Source organism: Anopheles ziemanni, chromosome X, assembly GCF_943734765.1.
Source record: "Anopheles ziemanni chromosome X, idAnoZiCoDA_A2_x.2, whole genome shotgun sequence".
Taxonomy (NCBI): Eukaryota; Metazoa; Arthropoda; class Insecta; order Diptera; family Culicidae; genus Anopheles; species Anopheles ziemanni.
The window spans coordinates 17,669,317-17,688,688 of NC_080707.1; the positions used below are offsets into that span (position 1 = coordinate 17,669,317).

General features: G+C 39.2%; 1 protein-coding gene across 1 annotated transcript; it reads right to left on the reverse strand.

Moving 5' to 3' along the window:
- Positions 1-1,219: 1,219 nt before the first annotated feature.
- Positions 1,220-14,006, reverse strand: LOC131291214 (uncharacterized). The gene is made up of 7 exons (XM_058320403.1): positions 13,962-14,006; positions 13,234-13,578; positions 13,138-13,151; positions 3,471-3,757; positions 2,777-3,401; positions 1,877-2,053; positions 1,220-1,274 (listed from the first exon to the last, which is right to left on the reverse strand). Exons 1-7 carry the CDS (start codon positions 14,004-14,006, stop codon positions 1,220-1,222), a joined length of 1,548 nt encoding a protein of 515 aa, XP_058176386.1.
- Between the last annotated feature and the right edge of the window lie 5,366 nt (positions 14,007-19,372).

Below are 19,372 nucleotides of genomic sequence, written 5' to 3' on the forward strand. Positions count from 1 at the left end.
GATAGTAGAGTGAGAACGATTGCTCCTAACTCTCTCATCCTTATCAGGAGTTTCCCTCTAGCGGCAATTTGTTCGACTGGTCAACTGTCATCGAACCGTTCGTGATCGATCAAACAGCATCCAAGATCGATTAAGTTACATTATGAGGTTTTTATTATTATTTATTTATTCAAACCATGCTCTTATTATAGATAATTGCGTTCGAAATTACACATATCATTTCCATCATCATCACCATCAAACTATCATCAACTAACTGAAGCAATGGATCCACAAACGGGTATGAACATAAAAGTTATTTGTTATTCTTTTTAATATTTGTTTGTTTTACAGCCGTGTATATTAATGAGCAGAATGTTTCGGAAAATGATCAGCTTATGATCATAGAAATTCCATCGGGCAAGTTAAATTGCATAGCCGTTAGCACATAGTTCTGAGTATGTGTTTAATTTTAATTTGTTTTTTGCTATTTTAGACAATCCACAATCACTACAAAACCCGCGTACATTCCAACCGAGCTCATCTGCTAGTGAAGTTCGTAAGTAAAGAAATTTAAATTGATGTTGACTGCTATTTTTACTTTTGCATTCATTTGCTTTACCTACCTACACTTTGTGCTCTTCACAAAATCCAATTAGAATGGACTCAGGTGTTTCAATTAACAATATATTGTATTTATTTTGTCGTTGCAGCATATTCAAACAACGATACAACAATGCAAACGTTATTAAATCTGGTCAAATCTATATCTGACAAATTTGAAGAGAAGTTCACTAGACTAGAAAAGCAGAATAGAGAACTTCGACTTCAAAATGAGAGGCTCGAAGCAAAACTCGATTTAGTTCTGCGCAACACTGCGACTACCAATGTCACTTTGGACACGTTGGTGGCAGTAAGTCGGCCTAGAGAAGGCCTCATCCGTAAGGAGACGGATTTTCAATTTTCTCCTGTATCTAGTACAGAAGAACTTCTGCAGCTTGAAGACGACCTAAAGAACGTTCAATATAAAAGAAAACTGTTGGCTTGGTTGCAAAACCAAGTCACGCGCGCAGAACCTTCCAATCGTATGCACGATTCAATAGATATAATTTTTGCTAAGCCATTTTTTGCCAGCATTAATTGGTCGGGGGTCAGTAGGACACCTGGGCAAGCAAAGACAGGTTTAATTAATTTTAAAGAGGTGGTGAGTATTTTTAAGGAAATAGGGGGTAACGAGCATTTAAAAGTAGATGACAAACACGTTGCTAGCTTTTTGATGAAGAAACTTCAACATGCTGCAGCCAGAGTGCATATAAAAGATTACAAGAGGACATCCTGTCATACTAATAGAACATAAGAGGACAACATATACATGCCTATTGTTGAAGTTTCGGAAACTTAGCTCAGTTGCAGCGCCCTTAAAAAATACAAAAAAAAACTTTTTCATCGTTACTCTTTATTTTTTTATTCTTGTAGTGTATGAATGAGAGGAAAAAAAACAACCTCGTCTAGCGTCGTTAAAGGCACAGCAATTAATTTACATTTAACTTCATTCCAAGTAATCTCATCCTGGGTTTCAGCCAATCTGCACGGTACTCCCTTATAAATGTTCAACATGCTTGAATCGAATGGCTCTGGAAGCTGGATGTCCAACATGGTAGAATCAATAAATATTGCTTTTTCAGGTAACTTATTGCACAATATTTTTAAAACACCATTCGAATCTCGTTCGTTGCTAGCTGAATGGAACTTCATAATATAATTACTTTTTGTTAAAAACCAACAGTTCCTTACATTATTTTGTAACAAAAAGTTGTGGCTAACACGAAAAGTAATAACTCCTGCATGTTCGCTGCAGCGAGGATTCGATGCCTCTGCCTTTTTCATATAAAAAGACATATGGAATTTATCTAGCTCTGATAAACGGTTTATGGTTTGTTCCAGATTTTTGTAGCCGCTCCGCAGTTGACGCTTGAGATGCTGTAGCTCATTCTCAAAAGGATAAGTGGATAGCGTTGGAAGCGGACCTAAACGAGCCACCTCTTCATACACATGTTGCAGGTTATGGACGTTGCTGCCTATACAGGGTGCCCGAGGTAAATTTGACAGTTCCTAAGGGAATAGGAAAAGAATTTTTATAAAATTTATGTTAAACATTAAAAAAAAATTTTCTTCTACAAAATTTAGCTTACCATTTTTGCCGCATTTTTTTTTTTTTTGTTTACCCCCTCCGCGCCGATGGCTGCCTGCCCCCGCTTCCGGAACCGCGCGCATGCCCGGCCAACCATGTCTCTGGGGATGGCCGCAAACACGGCCACCATTCTGGCCACCAGCTCCGCTTTGGTATTGCAGGAGGCCTTGTTGGTGTTCCGCTCAACTGTGCCGCACACAAAATAATCCATAGGATTAAGGTCAGGGGAGCTGGGTGGCCAAACGTCGGCCACTTGGGCCGAACAGTGGTGAAAATGCAAATTTGCGGGAGGAAGGAGGGGTCGGAGGGGAAAATGTCCCTTAACCAAAAAGTCTTATCTCATCGAGATCTACAACATTGCCGAAGACCGCAAAGCGCTAGCTCGCAATCGAAAAATCGAGATTTTGAGAACTGGCCTATGGCCGGCACGAACTGCCCACGCTTGCCCGGGGTTCCGGAAGCGGGGGCAGGCAGCCATCGGCGCGGAGGGGGGGTAAACAAAAAAAAATGCGGCAAAAATGGTAAGCTAAACTTTGTAGAAGAAAATTTTTTTTTAACATTTAACATAAATTTGACAAAAATTCCTTTCTAAACTGTCAAATTTACCTCGGGCACCCTGTATAACGCTCTCCATAGACATGGCTATATTGGGTGACAAATCTTTCGAGCATCTGTCCGGCAAGTGACCACATCGGACGGTATACACGCGAGGATAGAATTGTTACTGCACAAAATAACAACAAAAAATGCTGGTAACATTCTTGGGGGAAATGTTCTTTCAACACCACAATGCTTGCGTAGTGCAAAAACGAGGCAAACTCCGATCCTTTCCATTTCCCAGCATAAACAACAGGGCGCAGTGGGCGATGGATTTCAGCAGGGAGTTTAATATTGCCTAACGCCTTCGAAATCTGCGAACATTGCGAAGTTGACCAACGCACTTTGCCCAGCGATCCGTCACGCCACCCAATCAGCAAACGTTTCATGACCCCAAGATCTATCAGATGTAAACGATCTGCAACAATCACATCGTTGATGATATCAAAATCCTTAAGATCTAAAAGTGGTGATATCATTTTGCAGTGTTTCGGGTACGCATTTTCTCTGAATCCCTTGTCTGTTCGTTTTGGTGCACCTACTCCTGGAAACACAACCGTACGACCTTCTCTACTGTATTGTCCTTCTACAACACATTTCATACATCCTGCGTAGCCGGTATGCCCAACAGTACCTGAAAAAGGTAACAAAATAATAGAAAACAAGTTCGTATTTACCAACTAATACCATATTTAATTTTTACCTTTCACGAACGACCTGGCCGGAGTGTCGGCGATAATAGCTCGCAGTTTGACGAACAACTTTTTCCCGTTGATGATGATTCCGTGCTCAATGAGAAAATTAATTTCATCTACCAACGGACGCAGATATTGCTCAATATTTTCGGGTTTGGACAACCCATAAAAGATGCCCGCTGCCATCACTGGCACACGGGGTAGCTCATTAATATTGAATAATATCGGCCAATACTGCAAGGTGGTGCTTTTATGAAGGGGCAGGCCATCAATTGATACGTTCAACGACAGCTGACTGCAAGACGGTGTGGTTTTCCTGTCGTAATGAAAATCAAAATTAAACTAATTATCATAGCTTAAGAAAATATTTCATATGGTAAAATATTGAAGCATAATAAAAAAACTTACCAGAACTGGTTTATCAAACATTTTTGAATGCCTTTAAACCAAAACTGTCCTCCTCCGATATTGACAATCGCTGATGCTGGGTTGGGAGTTTTTTCTAATAGGGTCTCAGCAGTTATTGGGAAACGCATTCCAGTTCTATTTAATATGCGCAGCACAAGGTTTATCGAATGCTTTGTTTGGCCTGTTGAAAGAGCCCAATACCTTACACAAACAAGCAGGGGCAACAAGTCAAAACTTTTATAGTCTTCTTCAGACCCAAAGCTCTCATCGTCACTCGATTCTAAATAATCCGTTAAGTTCGGATCTTCGGAATGAATGGATCCCTCTCCTTGATGCTCTTGTGGTTCAGACGGCAAATCGGTGCTATCCGAAGGATTAACGGCATGTAATTGTTGTGACACTGGAAAATAAAGCTTTAGCACTAATTCAATATTACAAAATCATTATTTCCACTCACTCAATCCACTTGATCCTGCTTCTTCATCGACTGGTAAATCCATCTTCAGGTACTTTGCGACCCTACGACTGAAATTGCCAGTTTTTTTCATTCTATCAAGATCGGACATTTTGGCACAATTAATTTTGCACTTTATAAACACTGGAAAACTTTGTTCACTTGTAATCAACGCAACTATCGTTTTAATTCTACCGCAAGTGACAACAAAAATCGTAGTAAACAAATGCAATGTGACGTCACTTCATAGTTTTGGCGCGAAGCCAAAGATGAGCAAAAGAGAAAACAAGCGCAAAAAAGACAGAAAGCGATTTAAAACGACAGACCCAGGGCAACGACCGCGGGGCATGAAGAATGGAGGAAACGAACGATGCAAGTTCGTGGGACCCAAAGGGGGGATGCGTGATGCAGGGAGTAAATTCATGCATGGCTCACGCATACACTCGCAGCTCGGTGCCGCGGCAGAAAGTGGTTGCATACCCTTGTGCGAGTGGAAGCAAGAGAGAAAGTGCAGATTTAGAGTGAGAGGTCCGAACAGTATCCGATTTTTGCGATTGGGAAGTGCACTCTCGGCTGCAAGTCAACTTAGAGCGAATTTGTGAAAGCAGTCAGTGTAGAATTGTAAAAAACACGGAGAGGTAAAAGAGTAAATGAGGCCCCGGGCTAGATTCTCCTCTTCCTGCTGGTTCACATTTAGCGCCTGAAGCTATGCAAAGCGCGACACATGCATTCGTTTCGAATTTTTGAACGCTAACGGTTCGCTTTAAAGACCATAACGGTTTAAACTAATCACGCAGTGGGGGTTGAATGCGGGTTAATATACTTTTTCATGTTAAGTTACTAGTAAGTAAACTATACCATTCATGATGGACAGCATGAAACAATGAGTTTAGCCGAAGAAATGATTTGGAAACGGCGGCGCGCCCGCAGCGAGCGAAGCGAGCGGACTGCGCTAGGTCTACCGAAAAAGAGAGTTTGTTATAGTTTTGAGAAATAAGGGGGGCCCGTGGGCCCCCCTCATACCACACCCTTAGGTTGATTGCGTAGCCGAAATTAACGGTACACACTACTGTTCAAATACTCGTAGGTTGAATTTAACGAACTAATGTATCACCAATTGCATACATTCAGTTTAAACGTCCACAAGAGGTGTAGCCACGATCGAAAACATGGCGGCCGGGGCCTCATTTACTCTTTTACCCACGGAGAATATCATAAATTGTTGTTCTTCAACAAAATTGGTGATTCAACATCTTAAAAAGTGTAGTTTTGTATTGTTAAAAGTGTATTCAAGTAGTGAAGTGTGAAAGAAGTGATTGTCAGCCAGTACAGACAGCAGCTGATGTATAAAATGGACCACGGCGAAGATGCGGCTCCGAAGCAGAATGAAGGCCTAACCGCACCAGGGATGTAATAACGATCGTGGTTAAACTAACGGATAAGTATTTAAACAATATCAGCAGTAAAATATTGTATTGTATTTGATTGTTTGGTTTTAAAACACATGGTTTTATTTGACAAGAAAGAAATGGGGTAGGAGAAGAAAAACCAGAGCGCAAGCGAAGCGTGAGCGAGGAAGCGCAGAGAGCAATGACGTCACAGCGTGCATTCTCTTCTGGCTTATAGTCTGACTGTATACAAGCCAAGTAAAAGCCGAGTTAAAGCCGTTTTTTTATATGGACTTCTGTCAGCGGGGTAGCCAGGAAGCCTGAAAACACGAGAGAAGAAAGAAAAACGTAAGCTAAGCACGTGCGTGCAAGAATACTTGTGCGTAAGCTGCCTCTTATTTTCTGTCTGGATATTTTGTACTCCACTTGGAAGCATATGCTTGGCTCTGATGCTTGTTTATGCCAGTTTTCAGTGGTTTCAGTGGTGCTAAGTGACTGTAAAGTTTCAGTGGTATTAATTTGAATCATCCGATACTTGGTAAGTAATATGAAACTTCAAAACCGTGAACGTTTGGAATTGATAAAAGCGTTTCAAATTTACAGGAGCTTTGGATTATCTACTACATATTTTAGTTTTTTTTATGTATGGAGTTCTGTGTACACTAAAAACTCGACCAATACTGAACCGTCGCTTCTGAAACTTTTCACACATTAAGTTTAAGTACTGCAGATGTTGTTGAAGGTTTGTTTGATCACTATTTTTTGATAAAATTATCTAAATTTTACAATTGAAACTCAGTTTTACTAACACAAACAAAACAAGCATGTAAACAAATGTCAAGGTGTATCCAACATAGTTACCCTAAGGTTTATACATCACGGGGAAATTCATGCAATTTCATACATTTAAATATGCCGTTATTGTAACTAATAAATTAATTCTAACTTTCAAGTAAAGAGTAAAACCATAAATCTTTTCTCAACCTTTTCTTCACCGAGCAACGCCGGGGCGTCAAGCTAGTAACATACATACTTTAGCTTTTTTTTATGTATGGAGTTCCTTGTACACTAAAAACTCAACCAATACTGACCCGTAGCTTCTGAAACTTTTCACACATTAAGTTTAAGTACTGCAGATGTTGTTGAAGGTTTGTTTGATCACAATTTTGTAATAAAATCATCTAAATTTCACAATTGAAACTCAGTTTTACTAACACAGACAAAACAAGCATGTAAACAAATGTCAAGGTGTATCCAACATAATTACCCTAAGGTTTACACATCAAGGGGAATTTGATGAAATATCAAACATTTTAAATATGTCGTTATTGTAACTATTAAATTCAAACATATCTTTCAAGTATTAGTCAAAACAATAATACTTTTCTCTATCCCTTCGTCACCGAGCAACGCCGGGGCATCAAGCTAGTAACATATAATTATGAGTCGAGGGCGAAGAATTGAGGTTTTAAAAAAACAATATTCTTTATTCCTAATGAGGCATGTCCTCTTCTCTTGAGTTCTAACTTAAAACTGATTATTCCTAACTTGGCTTTGCCTAACGAACTGCTGATTCGGTGTCTGGTGCAGCCCGTGGGAACCGGTGGTGCGCGTCTCGGTGGTTCTGCTTGATACGCGGACTGTGACTTTGATGATACACGTTACACGGACTTTATGGAACTGTATAGATACAAACGTTTTTTTAGAACACCTTTTATACAACCGAAGAAACCGACGTGAACGTCCAACCGATTACTATTAGCGTGTGTCAAACATGTCACGCTTTTCGTTCCTTATATATTCCATTCTGTTCTCATGCGGAGCCCACGCTGCTCTCCCTCTCCTGAGCCGTTTGCCGCAACTTTGATTACTCTCTCAACACTCCTCCTGAATCAATGTTGTCGCTTGTTGAATACAATCCCATCATGTTACAAAACTTTGCATGCTTAATCGGACCAAGTGGCTTAGTGAGAACGTCCGCTATCATGTTTTCAGTAGGGCAATATTCGAGAACTAAAACATGTTCTGCGCATAGATTCCTAACATAATGGGATCTTGTTTCTATGTGTTTTGAACGTCGATTCGTTCGCTCTGAGGTGGCAAAAGTAATACAGCTTTGATAGTCTTCCATTACTTTTATCGGGCCTTCACAAATTTCACCTAGATCCTTCAGTACGCTCCTAATCCAGACTAACTCCTGACACGCTTCGCTAAGCGCTACAAGCAACTGCAGCACCAGCTAACATGAATACAAAACCAGTGGTAGATTTTCTGGTTTGTACATCACCTGCCCAGTCTGCGTCCGAATAGCCTATCAAATCAGTGCTACGAACACTGTCATATTTTAAACGAAGATTTTTGGTCGCTTTTAGATAGCGTACGACTTTCTTTGCGGCCGTCCAATCTCTTTCAGTCGGTGCGCTCACACGTCGTCCCAGGATCGATGTACTTACTGCTATATCAGGCCGAGCGCAAACCGCTATATACATTAACGCACCAATCAGACTTCTATATTTTGTTGCTTCAGAAAGTGTAGCAGAATTGTCGTCTTCTTTCAAGTATCTAGATTCCATCGGGATTTTAGCCCCCTTTACATCACTAAGCTTAAACTTTTCTATAACTTTGTTTATGTAACTTTCTAACGAAATACTATATACACTATCTACACAAAGTATTTCTAACCCTAAGAAAAAGCTTAAATCTCCTAAATTTGTAATGTCAAAATTCTTCTTTAATTCATTATAGACTGCACTGATTTCTTCTTCGTTTTCGCAGCCGACCAAAATGTCATCAACGTATACTAACATATAAACTCGTTTTGAATTCACTAGCTTCATGTACAGGCATGGATCCGCCGTACTTTGTTGAAAGCCGATTCCTTGTATAACTGTGTCGAGCCGTTTGTTCCAGCACCTGGCCGATTGTTTGAGCCCGTATTTACTCCTCCTCAAACGGCACACCAGGTTCTCCTTATCTTTTTCCACGAAACCGGGAGGTTGCACCATATATAGTTCTTCTTCTAGTTCCTCGTTCAGATAGGCTGTTTTGACATCAAAGTGTTTGAGTTTTATTGTTTTTATACTTGCTATTGCCAGAAGAAGACGTAGAGTTGTGTGCGTAGTAACCGGAGCAAAAACCTCGTCATAGTCTTCGCCGTACTTTTGCGAAAAACCTTGCGCCACCAAACGTGCCTTATACTTGATTATCTCGCCAGCTGCGTTTCTTTTCGTTTTAAAAACCCAGTGGCAGCCAATAGGCTTTCGTTTTTCCGGCAGTGTCACTAGTTCCCATGTGTTATTGTCAGAATGTGACTTTATTTCGTCCAACATAGCTAATTGCCACTTTTCTTTATTGTCACTATTCAACGCTTCACTTAAATTTTTCGGCTCCTCTTCATTGCCACACGCTGCCTCAGCAAAAGTCGCCTCTCTGGTGCGTGCCACGCCGACCACAAAATCGTCCAGGTATTCCGGTCGCTTCCCGCGAGTCTTCCTTACATGTGATGGTTGTGGTTTAGTTTCTGCAACGGTTGGGATATTTGAACTATCACTATCTGTCTGTGGGTTTATATAATAATTTGCATCACAAAAGTTCTCTTCGTCTGAGTCGATGGGATTCGTTGAAAGATGATTCTCTGTTATGTGACTATTTTCTGTTTCCGAATCCTCGTATGTATCGAACACTGTAATATGATTGTCTTTATCACTGTTTTGTACGTTTTCGTGGACTGGTTTGTCTATCATAAAATGTTCCTTTTCAAGGAATTTGACGTCACGGCTCACAAGCACTCTTTCGTCACGGACATCAAGAAAACGATACCCTTTGTGCTATTCTGAATACCCCACAAAAATAAGTTTCACTGCTTTGTTCTCCAATTTCTTGCGCTTCTCTTTCGGTATTTGTATCCACGCCCTGCACCCGAACGTTCGGAGGTGATCGATTCGAGGAACTCTACCAAACCACATTTCGAATTGCGTTACGGCCACTGCTTTCGCTGGTAATCTATTTTGTAGATATGCCGCAGTTAACACGGCTTCTCCCCAATACTTTTTGTCTAAATTTGCACCGAGCAGCATAGTAGTCACCATGTCCTCTAAGTAGCGGTTTCTTCGCTCGGCTACGCCATTTTGCTGGGGCGTGTATGGTGTGCACATTTGGAACATTATACCATTGTCTTTATAGAAATTTTTCAGTTTTTCACTAGAATATTCTCCTCCTCCATCGGATCTTACTACCTTGGGGCCTTTTCCGAATTGATTTTTAACTAATTGTACGTACTCCATAATCTTTTCCGGAACGTCTGATTTCTTTTTCAACAAATAAACCATTAGATATCTACTATAATCATCAATAATGGTCATAAAATATTTGTTTCCGCTTGGAGTATCAATTGGCATAGGGCCACACACATCGGTATGTACCAGCTCTAATATTTTTGTCGAACGTTTTTCTGCAGATTTAGGTATAGCTGTTCTGGGTAATTTTCCTGCTAGACAAGTTTCGCAAGTGAGAGTTTTTTTGCATGGTTTTAGCTCGGCACCAGTTGCTAAATTGTTTTTGAATAAGAGTTCTATTGCTGAGATATCTCTATGACCAAAACGTTTGTGCCACAGGTGTTTGCACGAATTATCATGGGACACTTTGTTTACACATTCCTTAGGTTGCTGTATATACACTGGGCCCAAAGTTAATCCGGACGCTCAAAAAATGAGCATGCGTCCGACTTTGTGGTCGATTTTAGAGTACTTAGAATTGATAACAATGATTTTTGTTCATTGCATCTTCTTGGTGCACCTTCCTACAAAGTACTTGCAAAAAGAACGGGGAAAAAAATCGTACACAAGTGGCGCAATAAACAATAGAGTGGAAAAAGTCAGAATTTTGACGGCCAATCGCAAAGTCGGACAGTTAAATTTCATCGTTTGTTTCACGAAATGTGTGCTGCAAAAAGCAGTTCTTTGGTGATTTTACGATACTTTTCGAAGTTTTATACTTTTTTATGATGTCTGAAATTGTTAGTTTGCTAATGTAAGTGTAATTTCATATGTTTTTAAAAACTTTTTCAATCGTTATGATGAATAAATGATGATGTTTCGTTCCAACCAAGTAGTGTGACGAATATTTCAATAAAAACTTCAATAATATAATAAATCGAATCATCTGAGTGCTTCTAACGATACCCAAGAGTCGTCTGCATCGATAATAACAAATATCAAGTGTCGAAACTAACTTACATACCACTTTAGCTAACAAAAATAGGATGAAATATAACTGTCCGACTTTGCGATTGGCCGTCAAAATTCTGACTTTTTCCACTCTATTGTTTATTGCGCCGCTTGGGTACGATTTTTTTCACCGTTCTTTTTTCACGTACTTCGTAGGAAGGTGCACCAAGACGATGCAATGAATAAAAATCATTGTTATCAATTCTAAGTACTCTTAAATCGACCACAAAGTCGGACGCATGCTCATTTTTTGAGCGTCCGGATTAACTTTGGGCCCAGTGTAGAGGTTACCGGTTAGTTTTCCTCGCATAACTATTTGTTTGTCCTTTTCGATCGTGCAATTATCATTAACAAAATGCACTTTGTAACCATCTTGACACAGTTTTGGGACCGACAAAAGATTGCTATTTAGCGCAGGAACGTATAGCTCATTGTTCACAATAGTATCTGTGTCTACCCCAACCACTTTGCACTGTCCGTACCCTTTCTTATTCTTATTATTTTTATAGATCTTATTGTTTTTCCGTCAGCCAATGTTATTTCTATTGCGTCTTCTTTATTGTGCCATTGAATTGAAATAAAGTAACGTATGTCTTTACACATGTGCCCAGTAGCACCACTATCGATTACCCACCTTTCTCCGAAATTCGTAAGCGACAGATTTGCACGTTCACGATGCACGTTTCTATTTTGCTTCCACTTAAAGCAATCACGACGATAATGCCCCGGCTTATGGCAATGGTAGCACACTGGCGCTTCCTTCTCCTTCGTTGATTGCTGTACTTTTAGAGCTTTGTCTTTCTCCGTTACTGCCGCTTCCACTTCCACTGGCTCCTGTCTTCGACGAAATTCCTCTCGGAGTTTGTTCATCGCATACTCTGAGGTAAGTTGCGTATCCGGTCTGTTTTCCAAGGCCACGATCAAGTTTCCGTATGATGGTGGCAAGCTAGATAGAATCATAGCCATAAAAATTTTGTCATTCAGGCCTTCGTCCATAAGTTGCAACTGGGTGTGCAACCGCAACATTTCGCCAAAATGTTCCGGGAGGTTGCCTCCCTCCTGCAATCGCATGGAACATATTCTTCTCAGAATCTGCAGGATAGATGGTAGCCCTGTGCGTCGATGTATTGCGCACAGTGCGTCCCACATCTCCTTGGCCGTAGTTTTGGTCATAATATGAACCAATTGGCTATCTTCGACAGTCGCACTTATGAAAGCACGTGTCTTTCCATCTTTTTCTATCCAATCGTCATTTAGTTTCTCCGGTTTTGGATCCGTAACGAATTTTGATAGACCCTTTCTGATTAATTCCATATTCACACGAAATTTCCAAATCTCATAATTTTCATTTCCCAAGCGTGAGAGTGCGAAATTAGTTATAACGTTTTCCATTTTGAAAATCGGGACTGCTGGGCCCATAACCTGATACGCGGACTGTGACTTTGATGATACACGTTACACGGACTTTATGGAACTGTATAGATACAAACGTTTATTTAGAACACCTTTTATACAACCGAAGAAACCGACGTGAACGTCCGACCGATTACTATTAGCGTGTGAGTGTGAGTTTATAGATACTATTAGCGTGTGGCAACATGTCACGCTTTTCGTTCCTTATATATTCCATTCTGTTCTCATGCGGAGCCCACGCTGCTCTCCCTCTCCTGAGCCGTTTGCCGCAACTTTGATTACTCTCTCAACATTTGCTGGCCCAAATCGGCCCAAAAATATCAAAATTAAATACAAACATGCGTAAGAGTTTGTCTGCCAAAGACAAGCTAATAGTAACTTTAAGATATTTGGCAACAGGTGATAATTACAAAACCTTGGAGTATACGTTTGGGGTAAGTATATGGTTCTTTGTGTATTTTTTCTAAGATTTTATTTCATTTTTGTTATTTTCATTGTCAGATTTCGGCTCAATCAATTGGAATATTCATTCCAGAAGTATGCGACAGCCTTATCGAAGTTTTAAGCGACTTCGTAAAGGTAAGAAAACATATCGTTTTTTTAGTTCAGTATTTCAGTTCTTGTTATGTATTTTAAAAATACACATATCGTTTACCTAAATAGAACCAATCTTAACCTAATTTTAAACAATTCAGAAATTCATCACATTACTTAATAATTTACTACTTAAAATAAACATACAAAATCAACAAGTTAGAAATTATGGATCATATCCATATTGTTGGACGAAGCGGGACTCCTCTTCTTCGTTTACTAAACGTCTTATTTTAATAAGAGTTCGCCTACGCCGCTATGGGCTCCAGTTGTGCATAATATAACGCACACTTTCGAGCTCATCTGGAGCTTTGAGATGGTTGATTAGCTCAATTGTGGCAGATCCTACTGTTCGTAAAGTGTCCATCACTTCTTCATTATAGCTTATGTTAGCCTCTTGCCATCGTCTTTTTCTTTTTGCGATGGTCTGGTTCGGTGGAGTTCTGGGAAGTGGTGGAGTCGACGTACGAGATGCTCCTGGAGGTGGTGGAGTCGACGTACGAGATGCTCCTGGAGGTGGTGGAGTCGACGTACGTGATGGTCCTGGAGGCGGTGTTGGACACCCCGTATGTGGCATCGAGCTTTCCTCCAATACCTCGATTTCGATGCATTCCACATTGTCATGATGTTGAATCTGATATGAATAAATATAGGATATAGAGAATTATTAATATATTTATATTTACAAAAAAAAAAAATTAAATAATAATATTTTTCTTTCTATTTGTAGCTCCCCAATTGTCCAAATGAATGGTTGAAAGTGGCTCAAGGCTTTCAAGAGAAGTTTAATTTTCCACATGTGCTCGGGGCCATAGACGGAAAGCATGTTGCTATTAAAGCACCTCCTCATAGTGGAACTGACTATTTTAATTACAAAAAAATTTTCAGCGTAGTATTGTTAGGAGTAGTGGATTCCAAAAGTAATTTTTTATATGCCGATGTGGGAAGTAAAGGAAGAATATCTGACGGAGGAGTTTTTCGTAACACTGAACTTTTCAAAAAAATAGAACAACATACTTGTAACATTCCAAACCCAGCCCCATTGGACGTATCATCCAACATGTCAGTTCCTTACATGTTTTTGGGAGATAAGGCTTTCCCATTAACCAGCTATTGCCTAAGGCCATTTGGTGGGTCTACTGAAAGAGGATCGATCGAGCGCTATTTTAATCAGCGGCACTCTAATGCCAGACGCACTGTAGAAATGGCATTTAGAATACATAGTGGAAGGTTCCGCGTACTTAGAAAACCGATAGAGGTGAAGGAGGATAATGCAAAAAAAATTGTCATGGCTACGATTTATTTGCACAATTTTATAAGGAGAGAGGAACGTATAAGAAGCAGTGATTCCCGCATCTTGTTCTCGTCACAAACCAATACAAATTTGTCAAATTTTGCGGCAAGCAGTGCACGCGCCAGTCAAGAGGCCATAGGAATAAGAATGCATGTAGCAAATTATTTGTTAAACAATTAAAACAAATATACTACTGAATGTAGATGTCACTTCGGATTAGTGTTGTGAAAATCGGCTCTTTTTGAGGAGCGGAGTGGGCATATTTCGCGTTACTGCGTTTAACACAGCAGTACATAGAAAATACTGACAGTTAAGAAAACTGATTTCACTGGTATTTAATATAACTCATTTTTTAAGAGCCTTCATCGTAGCCATGGTTAAATTTTGATATGAATCAATTCTCCGATTCAACTTCAGGATTTTTATGGTTTGAAATGTTTAACGTCATTTACCAAACCTACCCTGTTTAACACGCCTTGGTCCGAACCTGTCCGTGTTGCAGTTCTATCTGCAAGTATGGGTCCATCAGGGGTGGGATGGGGAAATTCCTCCTGATGCATCGCTTCGTCGCGGTGTTTTGTTCGCGATGTTGTGCTACCGCTTGCAAGTATAGACTCGCGGAGAGGAGCACTGGGGTAGCACTTTCATCGCCCGGGCGTTTTGTATGGAAAAAGTAGCACCCCTGCACGATGGAGCGAAGCCGGGATAAAAATCAAAAATTCATTTTTGGATTTCAGAAAAAAGAGACATGTTTTCTTAAACTACAAGATGAAACTAAGAAATGACCCAAAAACTAGAGCCTCTGCTCTTCCAGGTTCTGAGAAACAGCCTCTCAAAGTCAAGATTTGTGAAAATATTGCGTGAAAAATTGAAAAAAATCCATCAACTTTGAAGGTCTGTAACTCCTATAATAATGGTCGGAATCGGATTCCAAGCACAGTTTTGGAAAGGTTTATTATCAAGCTTTAAAATTATAGACAGTTTAAGCTAATTGAAATTGAATGTCACAAAATATTAAGCATTGTTTCGCAAAACTCCCGGAAAATTTTTCAATTTTCTGTTTTTAACCTTATGCCATCGCTAAGGATTGCGAAAGATTGTAATATGATGCATACCCACTTATAGCCTAGAATGTTTTGTAACAATAAATGATAGTTTTTTTTGCGCATACGCGCGCATCTTTACGTTATTCTGTACTTTAGATGTGAAGCTTATAGTTTATCAGCTACTAGGCGCCTCCATCATGCCATATGCAGCATCATGTGTGGTAAGAAATATGAATTCTCATTCAATGCATTCAAATTTGAAATTCTCATTCAATGAAAAATGTGAAGCAGGGTAGTGATTGAACATCACATAAAAGGGGAAAGACAAGCCAAGTCACTGGCAAAGAATGAAACTTGGTTTGGTTTGCTTTGAATGTATCAGGTCGCTTTTACTTGTTCTACAGCTCACAAACCCATTTTTTTATACCCAAAATTCCTCGGAATAATGTACCCTACACTAAAATAATAAATAATAATAAATGTACCCTACACTAACACTTTGTTCTGTTTGTACCCTTACCTGTAAAAGCCGTGAATTTTGGGTAGATATACCTGTCACTCTTTTTCTACCCTAATGGTAAAACGCCGCTAATTGTGGGTGGATAACTCATAGAAGTGAACACAAATATTTGATAATATTTGCTTTTGAAAACAATATACCCTAACCATACAGTAACAGCTAAGGTAGATGTTAAAATTTTGACCTTCGAACGGCATACCATAGCGGTATGCATTTGAAAAGATACATATATAACATACGTTCGTTTATAAAAACATCATTCAAGCTTTACCTTGAACAGCATAAACACCAATTGTCAGAAAGCTCCTTGGAGAACGAACAACGTTTTTTTAGTTTTCAAGTAAATAATCTATCTGAGATTGATTTAATAATTTCACGATGGGTTCCTTTATAATCAATGATATCATAAACGTTTTGAAAAACAATGCTTCTTGCAAGGAAAACATTGGGTATGCTTTACAGTTCATTGAAAGTAAAGTAAGCATCAAACCGTGTGATAAATTGAAAGTGACTAATAAGTTGATGATACTGGAAAAAAGTTTCAAGGCTAGATTGAAGAAATGTGCTAGAAACTCGAAGAATTTTCAAAAGGATTCGAAAATCTGGTTGAACAAAGCATTTGACATTAGTGCCTATACGGAAAACAAAAGTCGTGGACGGCCAAAAAAAGAGTTTAATGATCTCTGCGTGAGGAATAAACGTCGAAGTGTGGCCAAAGAGACAGATATCAACGGCAATCTCGAAAAGGAATTATACTCAGTGAGGTTGTTAGCTTTTAAAGAAAAGCAGTTAAGGCTGATGAGTATGATAGACATGTTTTTGAAAAATCCTTCAAGTGTTATGCCAATGACAACCAAAAGTGATGTTTTAGTATCTGCCGAAGAAGCGTTGGCATGTTTTATAGACAATAGTTTCTCAAAATCCCAGTATAATGATTTGCATAAAGTATCAAAAAAAGTTTTTCCGTCATATTACCAAATCAACAAACTTAAAAAAACCTGCGCACCAAGTGAAGATTTTATTTCTATTAGTGAAACAAAAGCTGAAGTTAATCTACAAGAGTTGGTTAATCACACTGCGTGTAGAATAATTGAAATACAAAAGGCAGAAATCTTGCGACACCTTTCATCTTCTTTGTGTGATTCACTAAGCGTCGTATTATTGTGCTCGTGGGGCATTGACGGATCTAGTGGACACAGCATTTACAATCAACCGCTTCATGGTTCCGGAGAAAATACTGCATCAGACAGTGATTTATTAGTATCGGCATTAACGCCTATCCGTCTTTCGTTCATCAGTGACGATTCAGATATCATCTGGATAAACTTGATGCCTCAAAGTGTTAGGTTTTGCAGGCCAATTGTGATCGAGTTTGCGAAAGAGTCAAAAGAAAAAGTTTTACAAACAGTAGACGAAATCAAAAGCCAAATAACCAGGTTAGTTCCTTATACAATTCAGCTAAATGAAACAAGTAATGTGACGGTAAACTATTCATTTTACATGAGTTTAATTGATGGAAAAATTTTGGCATATTTAACCGACACTCTATCTATGCAAACATGTTGTATATGTGGTGCAAAACCAACCGAAATGAACAGTGTAGAGCACTTAGAAAATGGATTTATTCCAACTCCTGAGAATTTATCTTATGGAATATCTCCACTGCACTGTTGGATCAGATTTTTCGAATGCTTGCTTCACATTTCGTACAGAATTGAATTTAAAAAATGGAAGGTTACTAAAAATTTTAAAAGCATGTACAATGATCGAAAAAAAATTGTATTGGAAAAGATGTACAAGGAATTTGGTGTAAAAGTAGATGAACCAAGGCAAATGGGTGGAAATAGTACGACGGGAAATGTTTGTCGTCGGGCTTTTTCAAACATAGAAAAATTGAGCGATATTTTGCAAATAGAAACAGAACTCATAGAAAGGTTTCGAAATATTTTAATAGCCATCAACTGTTCACAGCCTTTAAATCCAAAAACTATTAGTCTATATTGCAAAGATACATACAAGTTTTACATACATCATTACAATTGGTACAAAATGCCTTCCACTGTCCATAAAGTTCTTGCGCATGTAGGTGAAATCATTGTAAATGCCCCAGCTCCATTGGGATCCTTAGGAGAGGAAGCAGCAGAAGGTAGAAATAAAATATACAGAAGGGATAGAAGAGAACACGCCCGTAAAATGTCACGAGAATTCAATATTAAAGACATTTTTATGAGAGCATTACAATCATCCGATCCATACATTTCAACAATATCTCTGGCTAAATCGTTGAAAAATAAAAAACAAATTCCATACCCAGACGCAGTAAAAACATTCTTCGTAGATTACAGCTCCTCAAATAGTAACAGTCCCTTGCCAATTCAAACCCAAGAAGATGATGGTACAAGTTCAGAATATTCAGATAGTAGCTCTTCGTTAGGAGACGTTATGTCCGCGTTAGATGCTTTGAATATCAATTATATTCCAGATGACAATATTTTAAATGGAAGTTTGTAGTAAATTTAGTTTGTTTTATATCAAACTTTAAAAAATCTTTAAGTTAGTATAAAAAAAAAAAATTAAAAAATAATGCACCCATAGAAAATTCCAAAAATATGAGGTTTTTGCAGCGCCACCTGGCGGGATTGTCCCGAAACATCATAATTTCGTGTAATATAATAGTATTACACGATATTACAATGAAAAAATTGCAAAACATTTGATTCTGAATTTTATCCCGGCAATTTGCTCTTTTCGCTCCATAGTGCCCTGGAGGCAGAAAATGTCACGCGACGCGTAAAAATGTTGTAAACCCCGCGCATTTGGCGCGCATTTGCCGCGCATTGTGACAGTGAAATGCGCGGGTCTGAGCTGCCCTCGTGAGTGATTTTTGCGCATCCCTGGAGGCAGAAAATGTCACGCGACGCGTAAAAATGTTGTAAACCCCGCGCATTTGGCGCGCATTTGCCGCGCATTGTGACAGTGAAATGCGCGGGTCTGAGCTGCCCTCGTGAGTGATTTTTGCGCATGTGTTAGTGCGTTCTGTGCATGTATGGGTCAGTAATGGCTGCCCCTTGAGTACCCCATATAGTGATGGTCATCATGCAAAAGTGAACCCCAATAGTTCCGCATAATAAATGTCACGATCTAATAAATATTTATTGATATATGTAAATATCAACGTATGTTGATCCATAAACAATTGTTTTTAAATTGATTAAATTTCTATAAATCACAACACTTTCAAACACTTTACCCCGGCGGCAAAATCAGCATGCTTTCTCGTTCTGTCGCATGAACGAGAAAGCATGCTGATTTTGCCACTAGGGTTAAACCATTTATGATCGAGCTGTCTGGGTCCGGCCTTTGTTTTGGAAGCTGCTTGTCTGATGTGACTCCAAACTCCCCACGAACGATATACTGCTGCTGCTGAAATAAGATGAAAAACGATCAAATAATGTTCATAAAAGTCATTAATCAATAAATACTTATCTTATTATTCCGATCCGATTGTCATCAATGCTTTTTTCTAATGCAAGCAGCAGCAGTTCAATGCGAACCTGGGTAGAGCTTC